Raw genomic sequence first — 20,013 nt, 5'->3', positions numbered from 1 at the left:
GTTTCCTTAGCGATTCGGGGTCTCTTCTGATTCCATACAAATTTTAGGATTATTTGCTCCAGCTCTTTGAAGAATGCCGGTGGAATTTTGATCGGAATGGCATTAAAAGTATAGATTGCTCTAGGCAGTATAGACATTTTAACGATGTTTATTCTTCCGATCCAAGAGCATGGAATGGTCTTCCATCTTTTTGTGTCTTCTTCAATTTCTTTCATGAGTGTTCTATAGTTCCTCAAGTATAGATCCTTTACCTCTTTAGTTAGGTTTATTCCCAGGTATCTTATGGTTCTTGGTGCTATAGTAAATGGAATCGATTCTCTAATTTCCCTTTCTGTATTTTCCTTGTTAGTGTATAAGAAAGCCACTGATTTCTGCACATTGACTTTGTATCCTGCCACGCTGCTGAATTGCTGTATGAGTTCTAGTAGTTTGGGGGTGGAGTCTTTTGGGTTTTCCATATAAAGAATCATGTCATCTGCGAAGAGAGAGAGTTTGACTTCTTCATTACCAATTTGGATACCTTTTATTTCTCTCTGTTGTCTGATTGCTGTTGCTAGGACTTCTAATACTATGTTGAACAAGAGTGGTGAAAGTGGGCATCCTTGTCTTGTTCCTGATCTCAACGGGAAGGCTGCAAGCTTTTTCCCATTGAGGATGATATTTGCTGTGGGTCTTTCCTAGATAGATTTGATGAGGTTCAGGAATGTTCCCTCTATCCCTATACTTTGAAGCGTTTTAATCAGGAACGGATGTTGGATTTTGTCAAATGCTTTTTCTGCATCAATTGAGAGGACCATGTGGTTCTTCTCTCTTCTCCTATTAATTTGTTGTATCACATTGATTGATTTACGAATGTTGAACCATCCTTGTAGCCCAGGGATGAATCCCACCTGATCATGGTGGATAATCTTTTTAATGTGTTGTTGGATCCTGTTGGCTAGGATCTTGTTGAGAATCTTAGCATCCATATTCATCAGTGATATTGGTCTGAAATTCTCCTTTTTGGTATGGTCCTTGCCTGGTTTGGGGATCAGGGTAATGCTGGCTTCATAGAAAGAGTCTGGAAGTTTTCCTTCTGCTTCAATTTTTTGAAACAGCTTCAGGAGAATAGGTGTTATTTCTTCTTGGAAGGTTTGGTAGAATTCCCCAGGGAATCCGTCAGGTCCTGGGCTCTTGTTTTTTGGGAGATTTTTGATCACTGCTTCAATCTCGTTATTAGATATCGGTCTATTCAGGTTGTCGATTTCTTCCTGGTTCAATTTTGGTAGTTTATATTTTTCCAGGAATGCATCCATTTCATCAAGGTTGCTAAGCTTATTGGCATATAACTGTTCGTAGTAACTTCTGATGATTGTTTCTACTTCCTTGGTGTTAGTTGTGATCTCTCCCCTTTCATTCATAATTTTATGAATTTGGGATTTCTCTCTTTTCTTTTGGATTAGTGTAGCCAGTGGCTTATCGATCTTATTGATTCTTTCAAAAAACCAGCTTCTAGTTTCATTGATACGTTCTACTGTATCTCTGGTTTCTCCCTCATTGATCTCAGCTCTAATCTTGATGATTTCCCTTCTTATGTGTGGAGTTGGTTTGATTTGTTGTTGATCCTCCAGTTCTTTAAGGTGTAGAGACAGCTGGTGTGTTCTGGATTTTTCAATTTTTTTGAGCAAGGCTTGGATGGCTATATATTTTCCCCTTAGGACCGCCTTTGCTGTATCCCATAGGTTTTGGACCGAAGTGTCTTCATTCTCATTGGTTTCCATGAATTGTTTCAGTTCTTCTTTGATCTCCTGGTTGATCCAAGCATTCTTAAGCAAGGTGGTCTTTAGCTTCCAGGTGTTTGAGTTCCTTCGGAACTTTTCCTTGTGATTGAGCTCCAGTTTCAAAGCATTGTGATCTGAGAATATGCAGGGAATAATCTCAGTCTTTTGGTATCGGCTGAGTCCTGATTTGTGACCCAGTATGTGGTCTATTCTGGAGAAGGTTCCGTGTGCACTTGAGAAGAATGAGTATTCTGCTGTTTTAGGGTGGAATGTTCTGTATATATCTATGAGGTCCATCTGGTCCAATGTGTCGTTCAATGCTCTTGTTTCTTTATTGATTTTCTGCTTCGATGATCTGTCTAATTCTGAAAGAGGCGTGTTAAGATCACCTACGATTAGTGTATTCATATCAATATGACTCTTTATCTTGATTAACAGTTTTCTTAAGTAATTGGCTGCTCCCATATTGGGAGCATAGATATTTACAATTGTTAGATCATCTTGGTGGATAGTCCCTTTAAGGATTATGTAGTGTCCTTCTGTATCTCTGACTACAGTCTTTAGTTTGAAGTCTAATTTATCTGATATGAGAATCGCTACCCCAGCCTTCTTTTGAGTCCCATTGGCATGAAAGATGCTTCTCCACCCCTTCACTTTCAGTCTGCGTGTATCTTTAGGTTCAAAATGGGTCTCTTGTAGACAGCATATGGATGGGTCCTGTCGTTTTATCCAATCTGCAACCCTGTGCCGTTTTATGGGTGCATTGAGGCCATTCACATTGAGAGTGATTATTGATAGATACGTTTTTATTGACATCGAGTTACCTTTGAAGTCTTTCTTTCTGTAGACTGTCTCTATATTTCTGTTCAATGCTATTCTTGGGGTTTTTCCTCTTTTATAGAACCCCCCTTAATATTTCCTGCAGTATCGGCTTGGTGGTTGCATAGTCTTTTAAGTCTTGCCGGTCTTGGAAACTCTTTATCTCTCCATCCATTTTGAATGTCAGTCTTGCTGGATAAAGTATTCTTGGCTGCATGTTCTTCTCATTTAGTGCCCTGAATATATCTTGCCAGCCTCTTCTGGCTTGCCAGGTCTCTGTGGACAGGTCTGACGTTATTCTGATGGGCTTCCCTCTGTAAGTAAGGAGCCTCTTTGCCCTGGCAGCTTTCAAGAGATTATACCTACAATTATAATTTCTCAATTTGACTATCAGGTGTCGTGATGTTTTTTTGGAGTGTATAATCTTGGGTGGAGACCGTTCAGCCTCTAGTACATGAACGCTGGTTTCATTCGCGAGATTCGGAAAGTTTTCATGAAGGACTTGTTCCACGACATCTTCTAGACTTCTTTCTTTCTCCTCCCCTTCAGGAATTCCAATAATTCTGACGTTGGAACGCTTCATGGCATCACTTATTTCCCTAATTCTGCTTTCGTGGGATCTAAGCTGTTTGTTCCAGGCTTCCTCCTGATCCTTTCTCTCTATCTGTTTGTCTTCCAGATCACTAATTCTATCTTCTGTCTCAGTTACCCTAGCTTTGAGAGAGTTTAGATTGGATTGGAACTCATTGAGAGCATTGTGGACCTCCTCCCTGGTAGCTTTAAGCTCCGCCCTAACATTGTGAACATCCTGTCTGGTCGCTTTCAGTTCGGCTCTAATCAATTCTGTTTGGTCATCCATGGCTTTCTCCAACCTAGCTATTGCCTGGATAATTGTTAGCCTGAATTCTCTTTCCGACATATTGTCTATGTTGATAGCCGTTAGCTCTGTTGCGGAAGGTCCATCCTCTGTATTTTTCTTCTGTTGGGCATTCCTCCTCCTAGTCATTTTGGTGGGAGAAGACTGAACAGATGTAGCTGGATGTATCAACTCTGGTGCAGTCAAGGTGCACCCTGGAACACTTCCTGATCTCCGTCTCAGAAGCCTCAGTCTGGGTGCAGAAGCTGAATAAATTCCCCCTTGGACGCTGGCAGTGCAGGTTCCAAGTTAAAGACCCTGGGGGCGCAGGATCTTTTGCTCGTCCCCAAAGCCAAGGCAGTGGCGGCTGTCTGGGAGCTCCTGACCGCCAGAGAGGTTCCAAGCAGCGATCGCACACTGAGATTTTGCCGCCGGCCGGGGCTGGGAGTGCCCGGCTTGCGCGCACCTCTTTTCAGAGGCGGCTGTGGGTCGGGCGCGCGTCTGGGGCACTGAGAACGGGGCGCTGGTCCGTAAGCCGCAGGCTGGGCTTTTGCGCGCCTCTGTCCGGGGAAGAGTTTCGCGGGCGCGCGGCTTAGACTTTGAAACAATGGCCCGGGTCAAGAAGCGCCCCAGGGCCTTAGAAACCCAGGAGAGCTGGAGCGACGTGCACGCGCATCTCAAGCTTTGTGGTAGGGCTAGCGCGCGTTCTGCAGACCGGCTCCCATCCCCTCACAGGAGCCGGAACCCCGCGCTCTGGGGCACGCTGGCGGCTTAGGGACCAGGAGCCGGTTTCTCCGCCGCACTCTCTCTGCCTCCGCGCCGGGGAGGCCGTCTGGGACCGGGGACTCAAGCCCCTGTCCCTAGCCGCCCCGATTCCCACAGTTTGCCCCCGCGATCCTTTGCTCTTTTGGAGTGCTTTCAACCAGTCTCCGAGTTAATGCTGGTCCCCAGACGCAGGGCACTCTCGCTCGTATCGGGGTATTACTTTTGCACCGGTCGCCTCTGGTGGCTCCCTCCCCCTTTTGTTTATCTTCCGATATCAGTCCGCCGTTCCCATTCCGCTTTACCTGCTCACTGGCGTCTTCTGCCCCTGTAGAGATCCAGACGTGTATAATTCTGATCTCAGGCTGATTTCATGGGTGATCAGAGTTCTTTGGTAGGTAATCAGCTCACTTTGGGGTACCAGCTGAAAAGACGCCTCTTCCTAGTACCCCGCCATCTTGTCCCCCCTCTCTTTTCACTTTCTTGATGGTATCCTTCGATGCACAGAAGTTTTTAAATGTAGATGAAGCTCAGTTCCTTTATATTTTTCTTTTGTTACCTACGCTTTTGAAGTCATATCTAAGAAATCATTGTTAGATCCAATATTGGAAGATTTTGCCCTCTGTTTTCATCTAATAGTTTTATAGTTTTAGGTGTTACATTTAGGTCTTTGGTAATTTTGAGTTAACTTGTAAATTGTGTAAACAAGTCCTAACTTCATCTTTTTTTGTGTGAATATCCAGTTTTCCCAACATCGTTTGTTGAGAAGACTGTCCATTCCCCTTTGAATGGTACTAGTATTCTGATTGAAAATCAATTGACAGTAGTCTTAGTATCCTGACTGAAAATTAAAAAAAAATAAAATAAAATCAATGCAAGGGCTTATGTTTGGACTCTCTTTTCTATTTCATTAGTTTATATATCTGTCCTTAGGCCAGTATCACACCATTTGATTGCTGTTCCTTTGTATTAAGTTTTGAAATTAGGAAATGTGAGTCCTCAAATGTTCTTTTTTTGGTTTAGCTATCCATCTCCTTCTGATTCCATATGGATTTTAAGATGGGTTTTTCTATTTCTGGAAAAAAGGATTTTGGTAGGTATTGCACTGAATATAAATTATTTGGGGGGTAGTATTGTTATGTTAACAATATTAAGTCCTCCAATCCATGAGCATGGCATATTTTTTCATTTATTTATGTTTCTTTAGTTTCTTTCAGCAGTGTTCTATAGTTTTTGGTATACAAGTTTTTCACCTTTGGTTAAATTTATCCCTAAGTGTTTTTATTCTTTTTGATGCTATTATGTATGTGCTGCAAAAGTGAGCACTCTTTTTGATACTATTGTGAATAGAATTATTTTCTTCATTTCCTTTTATGGTTGTTTACTGTTAGTGTGTAGAAATGAAACCAACTTTTCATGTTGGTTTTATATCATGCAATTTTGCTCATTTCATTTATTAGCTGTAATAGGGCTTTTTTGAAGGGGGGAGTTGATGTGTATTCTTTGGAGTTTTCTAGATATAAGACCATGTTATCCATGAACAAAGATAGTTTTATATCTTTTTTTCCATTTTGAATACCTTTTCTTTCTTTTTCTTGACTAATTCTGTTTAATTGAAGTAGCAAAGATGGGCATCCTTATTTTGTTTCTGATTTAGGGGGAAAGGTTCGAGTTGTTCACCACTGAGTGTGATGTTTGGTGTGAGCTCTTCATAAAAGACCTTTAATATGTTTAGGAAATTTTCTTCCTTTCCTAGTTTGAGTGTTTTTATCATGAAAGGGTGTTAAATTTTGTCAAATGCTTTTCTGCCTCAGTTGAGAAGATCATGGGCCTTTCCCCCCCCCTCCATTCTATTATTGTAGTGAATTATATTGATTGATTTTTATGTGTTAAACAACCCTTGTGTTCCAGGGGTAAATCCCAATTAGTCACGATCTAGAATACTTGTATTTTATTTTATTTTGTTTTATTTTTTAAAGAATTTTTAAAATTAACATATAATGTATTATTTGTTTCAGAGGTACAGGTCTGTGATTCATCAGTCTTACACAATACACAGTGTTCACCATAACACATGCACTCCCCACTGTCCATCACCCAGCCACCCCATCTCTCCCACCCCTCTCTACTCCAGCAACTCTCACCTTGTTTCCTGAGATTAAGAATCTCTTACGGTTTGTCTCCCTCTCTGCTTTCATCTTGTTTTATTTTTTCCTCTCTTCCCTTTTCCCTCTGCCTTGTTTCTCAAATTCCACATATCAGTGAGATCATTTGATAATTCTTTCTCTGATTGACTTATTTTGCTTAGAATAATACCCTCTAGTTCCATCCACATCATTGCAAATGGCAAGATTTCATTTTTGATGGCTGCATAATATTTGATTATGTATATATATTTTTTTTTAAGAATTTCAAAATTTCTGTTTATTTGAGAGAGAGAGAGAAAATGAGAGCGAAAGCAAGAGCAGGGAGAGGGAGAAACAGATTTCCTACTGAGTAGGGAGCCTGACATGCCTCTCAGTCCCCAGGACCCAGGGATCATGTCCCGAGCTAAGGCAGACACTTAACCGATTGAGCAACCCAGACACCTATATAATACTTTTACTATGTTGCTGAATTTTATTTGCTAGTATTTCTTGAGGATTTTTGCATCAGTATTTATAAGGGATATTTGTAGCTTCGTTTGTCTGCCTTTGGTATCAAAGTAATGCAAGCTTCTAGAATGAGTTTGGAAGTGTTCTATTCAGTTTTTTTGGAGAGTGAGTAGGATTGATATTAATTAATTGATATTAATTCTTTACATATATACATATATATGTATGTGTATATATGTGTGTGTGTGTGTGTGTGTGTGTGTGTGTGTATACATATATATATACACATTCTTCTTTAAATGTTTGGTGGAATTCACCAGTGAAGATATCTGAGTTACAGCTTTTTTGTTGGAGGTTTTTGATTATTGGTTCAGTCTCCTTACCTGTTACAGGTTTGTTTAGATTTTCTTTTTCTTCATGATTCAGTATTTATAGATTATGTATTTCTAAACATTTATTCATTACATCCAGATTATCCAATTTGGTGGTATACAATTGTTCATAGTATTGTCTAATAATCCTTTTTATCTCTGTAAAGTTGGTAATTAAATCTCTACTTTCTTTTGTGGCTTTCCTCATTCATTAAGTCTTTTTTTTCCCTTAGTCAATCTATCTGTTAATTTTGTTGATCTTCAAAAAACCAACTTTCATTTCTCTATTTTTTCTATTCTATTTTATATATTTTTGCTCTCTTTATTTTTTCTTTCCTTCTGCTAGTTTTTGGTTTAATTTGCTGTTTTTTAGTTTCTTAAGATGTACAGTTAAGATTAATTGAAGCTCTTTTTAATGTATGCATTTATAGTTATAAATATCTTTTGTAACACTGATTTGCTGTTTCATAGTTTTGGTATGTGTGTATTTTTGTTTTCATGTATCTGAAGATATTTTCTTATTTCCTTTGTGATTTCTAGTTTGATCTAGTGGTTGTTTAAGGGTGTATGTATTATTCAGTCTCCACATATGTATGTATTTTTCTAATTTCCCTTCTGTTATTGATTTCTAGTTTCATTTCATGGTTGTCAGAAAAACCACTCAATCCATTTAAAATATATTAAGAGTTGTATTGTGGCCTAATTTGTGGTATATTCTAGAGGATATTCCATGTGTACTTAAGAACATGTATTCTACTTTGTTGGGTTGAGGGTTCTCTATGTGTATCTATTAGGTCAATTCGTTTGTATATATTTTTTAAGATTGATTTATTTATTTTAGAGAGAGTGTGTGCAGTGAGGAGGGGCAGAGGGAGAGGGAGAACAAGAATCCCAAGCAGACTCCCCGCTGAGCACAGAGCCCAATGTGGGACTCATCTCTTGAGCCTGATATCATGACCTGAGCTGAATTCAGCTTGACTATTTGAACCACCTAGGCACTCTGATAGTGTTTTTTAAATCCTCTTTTTTATTGAACTTCTGTGTGGTTGTTTTGTTCATTATTGCAATTGGGATATTGAAGTCTCTTACTGATACTGTAGAACTATTTTTTTCTCTATTCTATTGTGTTAGTTTTTGTTTCATACATTTTGGGGCTTTGTTCTTGGGCATTTATCTGTTTATTATAATCACATCTTCATGGGTTGACAATTTTTTCAGTATATAATATCTTTGTCTTTTTTAATAGTTTTTCATTGAAAATTCATTCTTTATGGTTTTGTGTTATTATCTGCACCTTTATTTCAATTTGAAGGACTCTCTTTAACATTTCTTTTAAGGCAGGTCTAGTGGCAATGAACTCCCTCAGTTTTGCTTATTCTAGGGAAGTCTTTATCTCACCTTCATTTTTTACTGAATATCATGTTCTCAGTTGCTGGGTTTTGTTTGTTTGTTTGTTTGTTTCAGCACTTCATATATAGCATTCTACTGGCCTGCAAGATTTCTGCTGAGAAATTCACTCATTGTTTTATGGAGGTTCTTGCTTTGCTTTCAAAATTCTCTTTGTCTCTGACTTTTGATACATTTATTTATAATGTGTTTCAGTGTGACCCTCTTAGATTTCATGCTATTTGGTGTCTTTTGGCTTCTTGAAGCTAAATGTCTGTTCTCCACCTCCACCCCTGATTTGGTAAGGTTTTTGGCTAGTCTTTATTTATTTAAAAAATTTTTTTAAAGCTCTTATTTATTTGACAGAGAGAAAGAGAAAGTACAAGTAGGGAGACCAGCAGGTAGCCTGACATGGGGCTCCATCCCAGGACACTGGGATCATGACCTGAGCTGAAAACAGATTCTTAACCAACTAAGCCACCCAGGTACTCCTTGGCTATTCTTTAAATAAACTTTGTGCCCCCTTCTTGCTTTTTTCTCCCACTGGGAGCCCCATATGTATATACTTGTCTGCTTGATGATGTCCTATAAATACCCTAGGCTTTATTCATTCTTTTTCTTTTTTACTTCTCTGGATAATTTTTAATGGCCTGTCTTCAAGTTTGTGGATTCTTTATTTGAGTTAAATCTGCTGTTGAATCTCTTCAGTAAATTTTTCAGTTCAGTTGTTATTTTCTTTAGCTCCAAAATTTCTCTTTGATTCTCTCTTATATTTTCTGTCTCTTTTATAAATTCTCATTTTGCATATGTATCATTTTCCCGAGCTTGTTGAATATCTTTATGATGGTTATTTTAAATTATTTGTCAGGTAATTTATATTCCCCCATTTCTTTATAGTTGATTCCTGGAGTTTATTTCATTCCTTTTTATGTACCCATATTGAAACAAAACAAAACAAAACAGTCTTTCATAGACTGGCTTTGGAGCTATGGATTCTGGGGACCACCAAAACCTTTCCTGTGGATGTGTCTTCTAGACTCCTATGCATAAATTCTGAATTAGAGGGATTTTCCTTTTTTTTTTTTTTTTTTTAAGAGCTTATAAATCACTTGCTCCCTCTGGTTTTTGTCTGTGGTACTACAGGTTCTCTGGAGTGCTATAAGGCATCTAGCTGTCTTTTGTTTTCCTGTAGCTCCCAGGCTTTTAGAGTTTGTCAGGTCCCATCAACTCTTTGAGTCAGGCGGGACAGGAACCCGTCCTTTAGGCAGTGCCAAGCTGGAATGTTATACAATCTAGTCCACTCTTCTCTTCTACCCAGCCAGGGTAGAGACCACCAAGCTACTATACTACTAGTCCTCTGGAGTGGCACCAAGCTACCTACCTCTCTCTTTTGTTCTCAGTGGCCCCCTGGCATTTGGGGATGCTGGGTCTTGTCAGTGCTCTGAGACCAGTGACACAGAAACCACCAGTCCTTCAGGCAGCTTCCTGAAAAAGTACAACATTGGATACATAGTCCAACAGTTTCCTTTCCCTGGAGAAATTGGGAGTTGGGAATTTTCTGCCCTTAATTAAGACCTGAGCCAGGGGGCGAGACTATGGTGAGGGAATGCATTCTAGTCTAAACTTTAGCCTTTGTGTTCAGTAGCCCCCATCTCAGCACCATTTCCTGTCAGTACTTAGATTTAGGAAGGACAGAAAACAGTCCTCTGGGTAACTCCCTAGATAGTCTGTACATTGGATGTATATTTCAGTCTTCTCTCCCTCTTAAGGGAAAAGCCAGGAGTTGGAAGTTTTCCCTGAGTCACACCATGCTGAGCTGGGGAGAGGGACTAAGGCAAATGGTGCCACGAATTTTCCTACCTTCTATGTAGCTGGTTTCATACTCATCTAGGGGCAGGAGCCTCTTAACTGTTTTCCAGATTTCTCACAAAAGTAATTGTTCCATGTATCGTTGCATCAGTATTTCCATGAGGGCAAGGAGGGTTTGTTGATGCATACTTACTGATTTTTAAAGTGGAGATGTGAGTGGATCATGTGGTAAAATTGGTGTTTTGAAAATACTCTCTGGCTGAAATGTAAAGATGTAAGAGTGATAAGAAACAGGAAATCAGGAGATTATTGGAGTAGTTTTTCGGGAGATTTTAATAGCTTGGACTGGGGTGTTGGCTTTGGATATGGAGAGATAGTTAGAAGACAAAAATTAAGAGGACTGGTAATAGATTGTACCTGGGCATTGAGGGGGGGAGAGGGAATTGTTAAGGATGACTTAGTGTTCTAGCAAAGGCAACTCAAGGGAATGGCGATATCCTTTATTGAAATAATAAACACTAAAATGTTATAAATTTGGTCTCTTATGAGACATTTCAGGTGCCTTTGAGATAATCTAACTGGTGAATTTGACTGTGCTTAAAAATATAGCACATAAAGGGGCGCCTGGGTGGCTCAGGGGGTTGAGCCGCTGCCTTCGGCTCAGGTCATGATCTCAGGGTCCTGGGATCGAGTCCCACATCGGGCTCTCTGCTCAGCAGGGAGCCTGCTTCCTCCTCTCTCTCTCTCTGCCTGCCTCTCTGCCTACTTGTGATCTCTCTCTGTTAAATAAATAAAATCTTAAAAAAAAAATATAGCACATAAAGGAGCAAACTGGGTTGTAGATACAAATTTTGGAGTTTCAGGCCATGTTTATTCTGCATCATTAGGAATGTAATGTTTTCTCATTAGAATGTAAGTGCCATGAAGGCAGGTATCTTTTCTGTGATGTTCCCTGCTTTATCCTTAGATTTTTTTTTTCATGTTTCTGGCACATTGTATGAGTTAAATCTGTTTATTGTTTTTTTTTTATTATCTCCACCCTTCATCCCCACGCCTTGGTATTACTAAAAACATTCAAAAGAAATATATTCTGCTCCATTTTCACAATCATTATGTAATATTTCATACTTACATAAGAGTACATATAATATAGATGTGAGTTATAAAGTATATTTATAAATTAATAAAATGCAAACATCAAAACTGCCACCTAAGAACTAAATATTAGAGTTTAAAGCTATGTGGATGCCCCTTCTCAATCCCATCTCTTTGCCTACCCCCATAGTGTTAGTCAATGTCCTGAAGTTTGTAATTCATTTTTTTAAAAAATGACCTTACCACATACATAACATATTCCCTAATACATATATATTCCTAAACACTGTTATTTAATTTTGCTTTTTTTTTTTTTAATGGCATGGTATTAGATATCATTTTCTGCCATTTGGTTTTTTTCACTAATCCAGTTATTTTTATTGCTTATCATAATCCATTGTATGACTATGAAATAGTTTATATATTACCTTTAGTAAATATTTTTGTTGTTTCTAGTCTTTTTATGTTGTTTAAATAATGCTGATGTTGACATTTCTGTAGAAATTGATATCTGATTTAAAATTTATACAGAAAAGACCTACCAAATTGTTTTTAAATAATTTTTTTCCATTTTGTTTCCCTCTTGAACCTGGAAATTGTTCCCCCAAAATTGGAAAATATTTTTCCTCTTTCTGTGTAAATCTTTTTTTGTTCTGAAGGCCTTTCTGTTACTATTCATTTCCAGTGAATATATATGATTCCAAGTTTAAAAAATTCATTGATATGTTCTTTACATATATTATTACATATTTGAAAAGAATCACTATTTTCCATTCAGCACCAAATTCCCCACATATTTGAGCAAGGTTGATGATTCTTTGTTTTTGAGAGAGAGCAAGCAGTGAAGGGGCAAATGGAGTGGGAAAGAGAAAATGTTGAACTTCATTCCACGGCCATAAGATCATGAACTGAGCTGAAATCAAGAGTCACACACTTAACTGACCAAGTCACCCAGGCGCCTGTAGAGCAAGGTTGATGATTCTTATAAACGTCAGTCTTCTTTATCCTTACCAATTTTGTCCAGCTCATCTATAAATAGATAAGAGGGGTACATCGAAATCCTCAGTACTATTTAGCGAATTGGTCAGTTTATCTTTATATATTTCTTGTCAACTTTTCTTTTGTATATTTTGAAGCTATGTTTTAAGTGCATGAAGATTCATGACTGTTACCTCTTTTTAGTGGATGTACTTTTTAAGTATATAGAATATATATCTGTTCTAAAACTTTTTGCTTTGAAGTCTATTTTTTATGACTGTGATATACCTGATTGCTTTTGGTATATGCCTTGCATTTCTTTTCCTATAAATTCATTTTTAAGATTTCTATGTGGTTTAATTTTAAGTGTCTCTATTGAACAACAACATATAGATGATTATTTCTTTTTCTCTCTCCACCTCTTCCCTCCCTCCCTACCTCTTTTCCTTTTTTTCCCCCAAACAATCTGAGTGTCCAGTTTTAATAAACAAGTTAAATTCATTTGTGTTTGCTTTAAGTCTGGGCATACTTGGACTTATTATTTTGTGCTTTCTTTACCTCTTTTCTCCTTTTGTTTGTCTTATTCAATTAATATGGGTTTTTGTCCTTTCTTCCCATAGTGGTTTAGAAGTTCTGTATGCCATTTATGTTGTTTTTTCCCAATATAACATCTTTATTGCAATATAATTTACATATAGCTCACTCATTTAAAGTGTAAATTCATGGTTTTTATTTGATTCACAAAGTTCTGCAACTATATTTGAACATTTTCATCACTCCATACCTCTTAGTAATCACTCCCCGTATTCCCCTTAACTTTCCCCCTTCATAGCCCTAGGCAACTTCTAATTTACTTTATGTCCCTATGCATTAGCCTTATCTGGAACTTACATATAAATGGAATTATACAAGGTGTGGTCTTTTGTGTCTGACATCTTTTACTTGGTTTCGTTATCCCTTGAAAAGTGCTCTAATCCCCTATGCAGTCAAAAATCTGTGTGTGTAAATTTTGGCTCCCCCAAAACTTAACTACTAATCACCTACTATTGATGAGAAACCTTACTGATAACATAAACAGTTGATTAACACATATTTTGTATGTTGCATATATTATATATTGCATTCTTAACAGTAAGTTAGAGAAAATCATAAAGAGGAGAAAATACATACATGGTGCTGTACTATATTGAAAAAAAATCTGTTTATAAGTGGACCCATACAGTTAAAACCTTTGTTGCTCAAGGGTCAACTGTATATTGTTTTTGAGGTTCATCCATGTGATAGCATGTATCAGTACTTGATTTTTATGATCAAATACTCTACTGCATGAATATACCATGTTTTATTTATCCATCAATCAATTGAAAGATATTTGTGTTGTTTCTACTTAGGGATATTATGAATAATGCTGCTATGAACATTTATGTACAAGTTTTTGTGTAGCTTTGTTTTCATTTCTCTTGGGTATTATGAATGTAATTGCTGGATCATATGGTAGCTCTATATTTAACCTTTTGAAGAACTATCTGACTTCTTCCCAAAGCACCTGCACCATTTTATATTTTCACTGCACTGTATGAGAGTTCCAGTTCTCTGTATTCTTACCATAAAAATAGATAAAACTGAAAAGCAAATTTTTTTTCCTTTTTCTCTTTTTCTAAATTCTGACCAGGAGCTCTCTTAGTTATGATCAAATTATTTGTCTCTTACTGCCTCAGCTTTACTTGAATTTCTCTGAACTTGGCTTGAAATGGTATGGCATGGGCACCTGGGTGGCTCAGTTGGTTAAGCAAGCAACTCTTGATTTCAGCTCAGGCCTTGCTCTCAGTCATGACTTCAAGCCCTGTGTTGGGCTCCACATTGGCATGCAGCCAATAAATACATACATATATACTGGGCGTGGAGCCTACTTATAAATGAATGAATGGTATGGTATGGAAATTTGGAAAGGCTGATAGGTGTCAAAGTGCATAAAATTTTTCTGGAAAAATGGTCTTAGCTATGATTGGATAATTAAAATAATTCTTCCTTTTCAATTAAAGCAAATTTAAATGGTTTCTATTTAGGGAAAAAATTTTGTCCTCGTTTTAAAATTTGCATTAACAATGAAGTTTTTCAGCTCTAATGCAAACCTAAAACAAATATAGCCTGTCTATTAGTGTCCCACCTTTTTCCTTTTTGTCCTCTCCTTATTCTCTGAATTATAATCTTATGTATAAATCTTATATACTAGTAATTCAGTTTTATTTTTTAAAGATTTTACTTATTTATTTGTCAGAGAGAGAGTGCACAAGCAGGGAAGCAGCAGGCAGAGGGAGAAGCAGGCTCCCTGCTGAGCAAGGAGGCCTTTGCAGGACTCTATCCCAAGACCCTAGGATCATGACCTGAATGAAGACAGATGCTTAACCGACTGAGCCACACAAGCATCCCAACAATTCAGTTTTTAAAATTTAATAGAATTAAAGAGTTTTAGAGCTAGAAGTTCCTTCAGCTATATCACCGAACTTTAAAGCCTTATTTTGCAGATAATTTTTAAAGACCTATTAATATATGACAGTTTGTTTTGTATGTGCCATAAAATTGCCTGAACTGATTGATATAATGCATATTCTACTTTTAAACTGTAATATTCATGATTTATTTACAAATCCTTGGCTGCTTTCATTGTCTATAAGTTTTTGAAGTTCTTAGAATCTAAAAAGTCAGTAGATTGTTTTTTTCTTCGTTCATTATAACAAATTTTGAAATTTTGCATGTATCATCCCTGCTTTGAAATTTTTTTAAACTTGTGTTAGACGTTTTCTAAATCATATGCAACTCTATGATATTCTGAATTCTTTTTTATGTAATGGGAATGTCTTTGGGGGTAAGTTTATATTGAACCAATTTCTTTGCTCTTTCTGAAACTTGCCTTCTTAAATAGATTTTATGGAATATATTTTGGAATGACCAATTTAGTGATCTTCAAGTAAAGTGAGAGGTATCCATCCAGATTTTAAATGTTAAAAATATATTGTACTGGCACCTGGGTTCTTATTTCAAGATCAAGGAATCAAAGATGAAAGGCTGTTTTCAGATGACAGAAAACAGTATATCATTGGATTAAGTTGCATTAAGTATCAACAATTATGCAAATTCATGTCACATTTTACCTGGTTTTACATCCTTAGGATGTTTATATCTTCTTCTAAACTGCCTATTCAGTAGAGAAATTTAAAGAGAGTAATATATTATTCTGAACATTATCAACTTTATAATAGTCTTATCTTTGCATTGAAGTCTCAGTTTGACTCTCCCGTATACACTGTAGCCCTGAATACTGTTACAAGGTTTTCATACTTCCTAGCACTGATGAGAGACTAATTCAAAAACAGTGCATATTCAAAAAGCAAATTTTAATGGCCAACCCTTGAGGCACTCAAAGTAAGATAGACTTTTAGATTTAATGACTGCCCTACTTTTTTCTTTTTTAACCTAATGACATGGTGTTATAGAGAATTTTTCTTTTTATTAATCAGGGTTCCTTGACCACCGTATAATACACAATGAGGTTTTTTACCAGTTAGTGATTTTCTTAGTCTGTTCCAGTTGCTATAATAAATTACCACAGGCTTTGTAGTTTATAAACAACAAAAATTTATTTCTCACAGTGCTAGAGGCTGGGAGACCCAAGATCAGGTTGGATGACAGCCCCCTTCCTATTTGGTAGGCAGGGTCTTCTGGCTGTGTCTCATATGGTGGGGATCCCTTTTATAAGAGCACTCATCTGTGGGGATCCCTTTTATAAGAGCACTCATTTCATTCATGAGAGCTCCATGCTCATGACCTAATCACCTCCCAAAGGGCCTATTCATAATACTATCATCTTTGGGGATTGGGAAGTTCAACATATGTGTTTTGAGGGAACATAAACATTTATACCATAGTAGTGATAAAAAATTGTATCTTATGATCTTGCTAAATTTAATTCTGAAAATAGATAAGGGTGATGGGGTGTCTGGGTTGTTCAGTCGTTTAAATGTGGGACTCTTGATTTCTCCTCAGGTCACCATCTCAGGGTCCTGGGATCAGCCCCTGTCAGGCTCTGAGCTCAGCAGGGAGTCTGCTTCTCTCCTTCTCCTTCTCTCTCTGCCTTTTGCCTGCCCGTGTGCATGTTTTCTCTCTCTCTCTCAAATAAATAAAATCTTTATAAAAAAAACAAAATCGATAAGGGTGAAATTCTGAGGAAGTAAACCGTCTTATAAAATTTAGTTTCTGTTTTCTAGAAAATTTGTGGTAATGCCCTGTTGCTTTTCTACTTTATAATAATTGGTCCATACTGCATGGAACTCTGCATAGAACAAGTGGGTAAAACAGATCAGTTTAAATCATGATAATTTTTAGTACTGGCTATTGTCTTTTTATTTCAGCTCTTATGTTTATTGTTAACTTCTACTTCCTTTGCATTTACCATTTGATTTTCTTGCTTCTTAAAAAGAATGCTTCAGGGGCGCCTGGGTGGCTCAGTGGGTTAAAGCCTCTGCCTTCAGCTCCGGTCATGATCCCAGGTCCTGGGATCGAGCCCCACGTCAGGCTCTCTGCTCAGCAGGGAGCCTGCTTCCTCCTCTCTCTCTGCCTCTCTCTCTGCCTGTCTCTCTGCCTCCTTGTGATCTCTGTCTGTCAAATAAATAAATAAAATCTTTAAAAAAAAAAAAGAATGCTTCAATGTAGTGTGTGTGTGTATGCATACATACAATGGAATACTATGCAGCCATCAAAAGAAATGAAATCTTGCCATTTGCAATGATGTGGATGGAACTAGAGGGTATTATCCTTAGCGAAATAAGTCAATTGGAGAAAGACAACGAAATAAGTCAATTGGAGAAAGACAACTGTCATATGATCTCCCTGATATGAGGAAGTGGAGATGCAATGTGGGAGGTTTGGGGGGTAGGAAAAGAATAAATGAAACAAGATGGGATTGGGAGGGAGACAAACCATAAGAGACTCTTAATCTCACAGAATAAACTGAGGGTTGCTATCGGGAGGGGTGTCAGGAGAGGGTGGTGGGGTATGGACATTGGGGGGCGGGTGTGCTGAGGTGAGGGCTGTGAAGTGTGTAAACCTGGCGATTCACAGACCTGTACCCCTGGGGCTAAAAATACATTATATGTTTATTAAAAAAATAAAAATAAAAAAGAATGTTTCATTTAATTTCATGTTTTTAAAACAAATACATCTTAAACTATAAGTATATATCTAACTATTGCCTTTACTGAATCCCATATTTTGAATTGTGGCTGTTTTTCTTATCATTAATATCTGAAGGTTTCCTGAATTCTCTGTTTTTTCTCTTTTAACTATATGGTGTTTGTCTTTTCTAGCTTTATTGAGATTAGTTGACATATAACCCATGTGTTCTTTAAGAATATAATCAGTGTTCAGTTTGTTTGCTGGGTTTTTTTTTTTTTTTACCCCACTAACTCTATATTGTTTTTTAATCTAAAGTTACATTGTTATTAGACTCTGTGGTTAATCTGATATTCTTTGAAATTTATTGGAAATTGTTTTATAATATAGCACATGGTTATCTTTATAAATGTGCTCTTGTGCTTGTATATTTTCTACTTGTTAGCTACCTGAGTCTGTTTATATATTTATTGGATTCTGTTTAATTGGTGATGATCAAATTTTTAAATGGCATAACTACCTATGGACTAGGTAAAATAATCTTAAAGAATCTTCACTAAAGAATCTTTAGTTGAAGTTCCTAGGTGGTCAGTCTGTTAGGTGTCTGACTTTTGATCTCAGCTCAGGTCTTGATCTCAGGGTTGTGAGTTCAAGCCCTGCATTGGGTTCCTCTCTGGGCATGGAGCCCCCTTCAAAAAAAAAAAAAAAAAAAGTAAGGAAGCTTTAGGTGGGGATATTAAGGAATTTCACTTTGGGTTTAAAGAGATAACTTAAGGGACGCCTGGGTGGCTCAGTTGGTTAAGCAGCTGCCTTCGGCTCGGGTCATGATCCCAGCCTCCTGGGACTGAGTCCCACATCGGGCTCCTTGCTCAGCAGGGAGACTGCTTCTCCCTCTGCCTCTGCCTGCCATTCTGTCTGCCTGTGCTGTGCTCACTCTCTCTGTAAAATAAATAAATAAAATCTTAAAAAAAAAAAAAGAGATAAAATTTATCAACTTCGACAGAAGTCTTTTTTTTCTGCTTTTGAAATCCCAAGATAGCAATCATAGAAGTAGTAGCAAAAGCAGCAACAGCAGCAGTAATTTAGTAGTAATAGAAATGGTGGCAGTTAACTTTTACGGAGCTCTTACTATCTGCCAGGCATCATCATTCAGAGCTATCTAAATTAGTTAATGAATTTAACCCAATAACGACTCTATGACATATTCTTGTTTTTCTCATTTTATAGATGAGAAAAGTAAAATGAAGAAAGGTTAATTTGCTTGCCATAGTCACATTGTTGTCACATTCTCTTTCAACAAACCAAGGTAAGTTTGTTCATTTTGACACAAAACAAGTTCATTTTTTTCTTTCTCCTTTTCAGTTATTAGAAAAGTTAAAAGAACGTTGGCTCCACACTGGTTTATGGCATAATCTAGAGTTGGTGAAGACAGTCATTGTAGAACCTCAGGGAGGAGAAAAAACTGATTTTGATGAATTACTGCAGGTGTACTATGATGCAATCAAGTACAAAGGCGAGAAAGGTAAATGGAAATTATTTGATGGTCAATGAAACAGTATTTTTATCATAAAGTAAGAAGTTGATGCTGTCAGAATTTTATATTATTTTTTTTATGAATTGCACTTAATAGAAAAATTATACTTTATAATCTGGTTGAGAAGAAAATAAGGTGAAAAGATTCTGTTATTTGGAGCTGTTCTCCTATGAATATTTTCATTTGGAGATGCCAGTTCAACTTTAAGAAACAGCGTATATTTAGGTAAAGAAGACATTTAGTATAGTCTTCCTTAGACTACCTAAAATGTTTTGTGAAAGAGGGTGGACAGAGAATGCATAAATATCTTTCTTACTAGCCAGATGAACCCTACACTTTGATGCAAGTAAATGTACTTTATACTTACATTCTATTACATAAGATGAATTTGAGATTTCAAAACACAGCTGAAGGCTCCATTTCAAATTTAGCAAATGTCCATAAGAAAGTTTGACAGGAAGAGCTAATAGTAATAACTTATGAACAGTGTACCATCTTAAAGATGCTACAACATAATTGTCAATATTGTTAGCGTGATGATATTATACACAATGTTCTTTAGGTTTTAAATGTTTTCCAATATAATATTATATTCAATGTGATATATAGTACAAACTAGAATTCTTTAAATCATTCTGAAAACTTTATATTCTCGTGGTAAAAGTAGTGATTGCAATTTCACTATTTTAAAGATAAAACAATGCCTGATTGCTTAGTTCATCTACAAGTTAATAACACTCTGATGTGGCTTTTCTGTGTCTGTGTTTGTAGATTTATTTGGTACCAGAAATGTAATTTTGTGTCCATTTTAAAACTTTATCTCATCATGATTTTTTATTTGATTCTTTTAAAGTTGCTATTATTACTTAATTAGATCTTT

At 36.9% G+C, this 20,013-nt stretch overlaps 1 protein-coding gene across 3 annotated transcripts in view; it reads left to right on the top strand.

Annotated features, from left to right (window-relative positions):
• Positions 1-20,013, top strand: part of BRIP1 (BRCA1 interacting helicase 1) — a 189,322-nt gene that overhangs the window by 117,910 nt on the left and 51,399 nt on the right. For all 3 annotated transcript variants that reach the window (XM_044248524.1, XM_044248523.1, XM_044248522.1), the window contains exon 15: positions 18,962-19,121. In XM_044248524.1, the coding sequence (XP_044104459.1) occupies positions 18,962-19,121 (160 nt within the window). The remainder of the gene's footprint in view (positions 1-18,961; positions 19,122-20,013) is intronic.

Source organism: Neovison vison, chromosome 5, assembly GCF_020171115.1.
Source record: "Neovison vison isolate M4711 chromosome 5, ASM_NN_V1, whole genome shotgun sequence".
NCBI lineage: Eukaryota > Metazoa > Chordata > Mammalia > Carnivora > Mustelidae > Neogale > Neogale vison.
The sequence above is the reverse complement of the archived record's forward strand: the minus strand, read 5'-3'. Positions and strand labels throughout refer to the sequence as shown.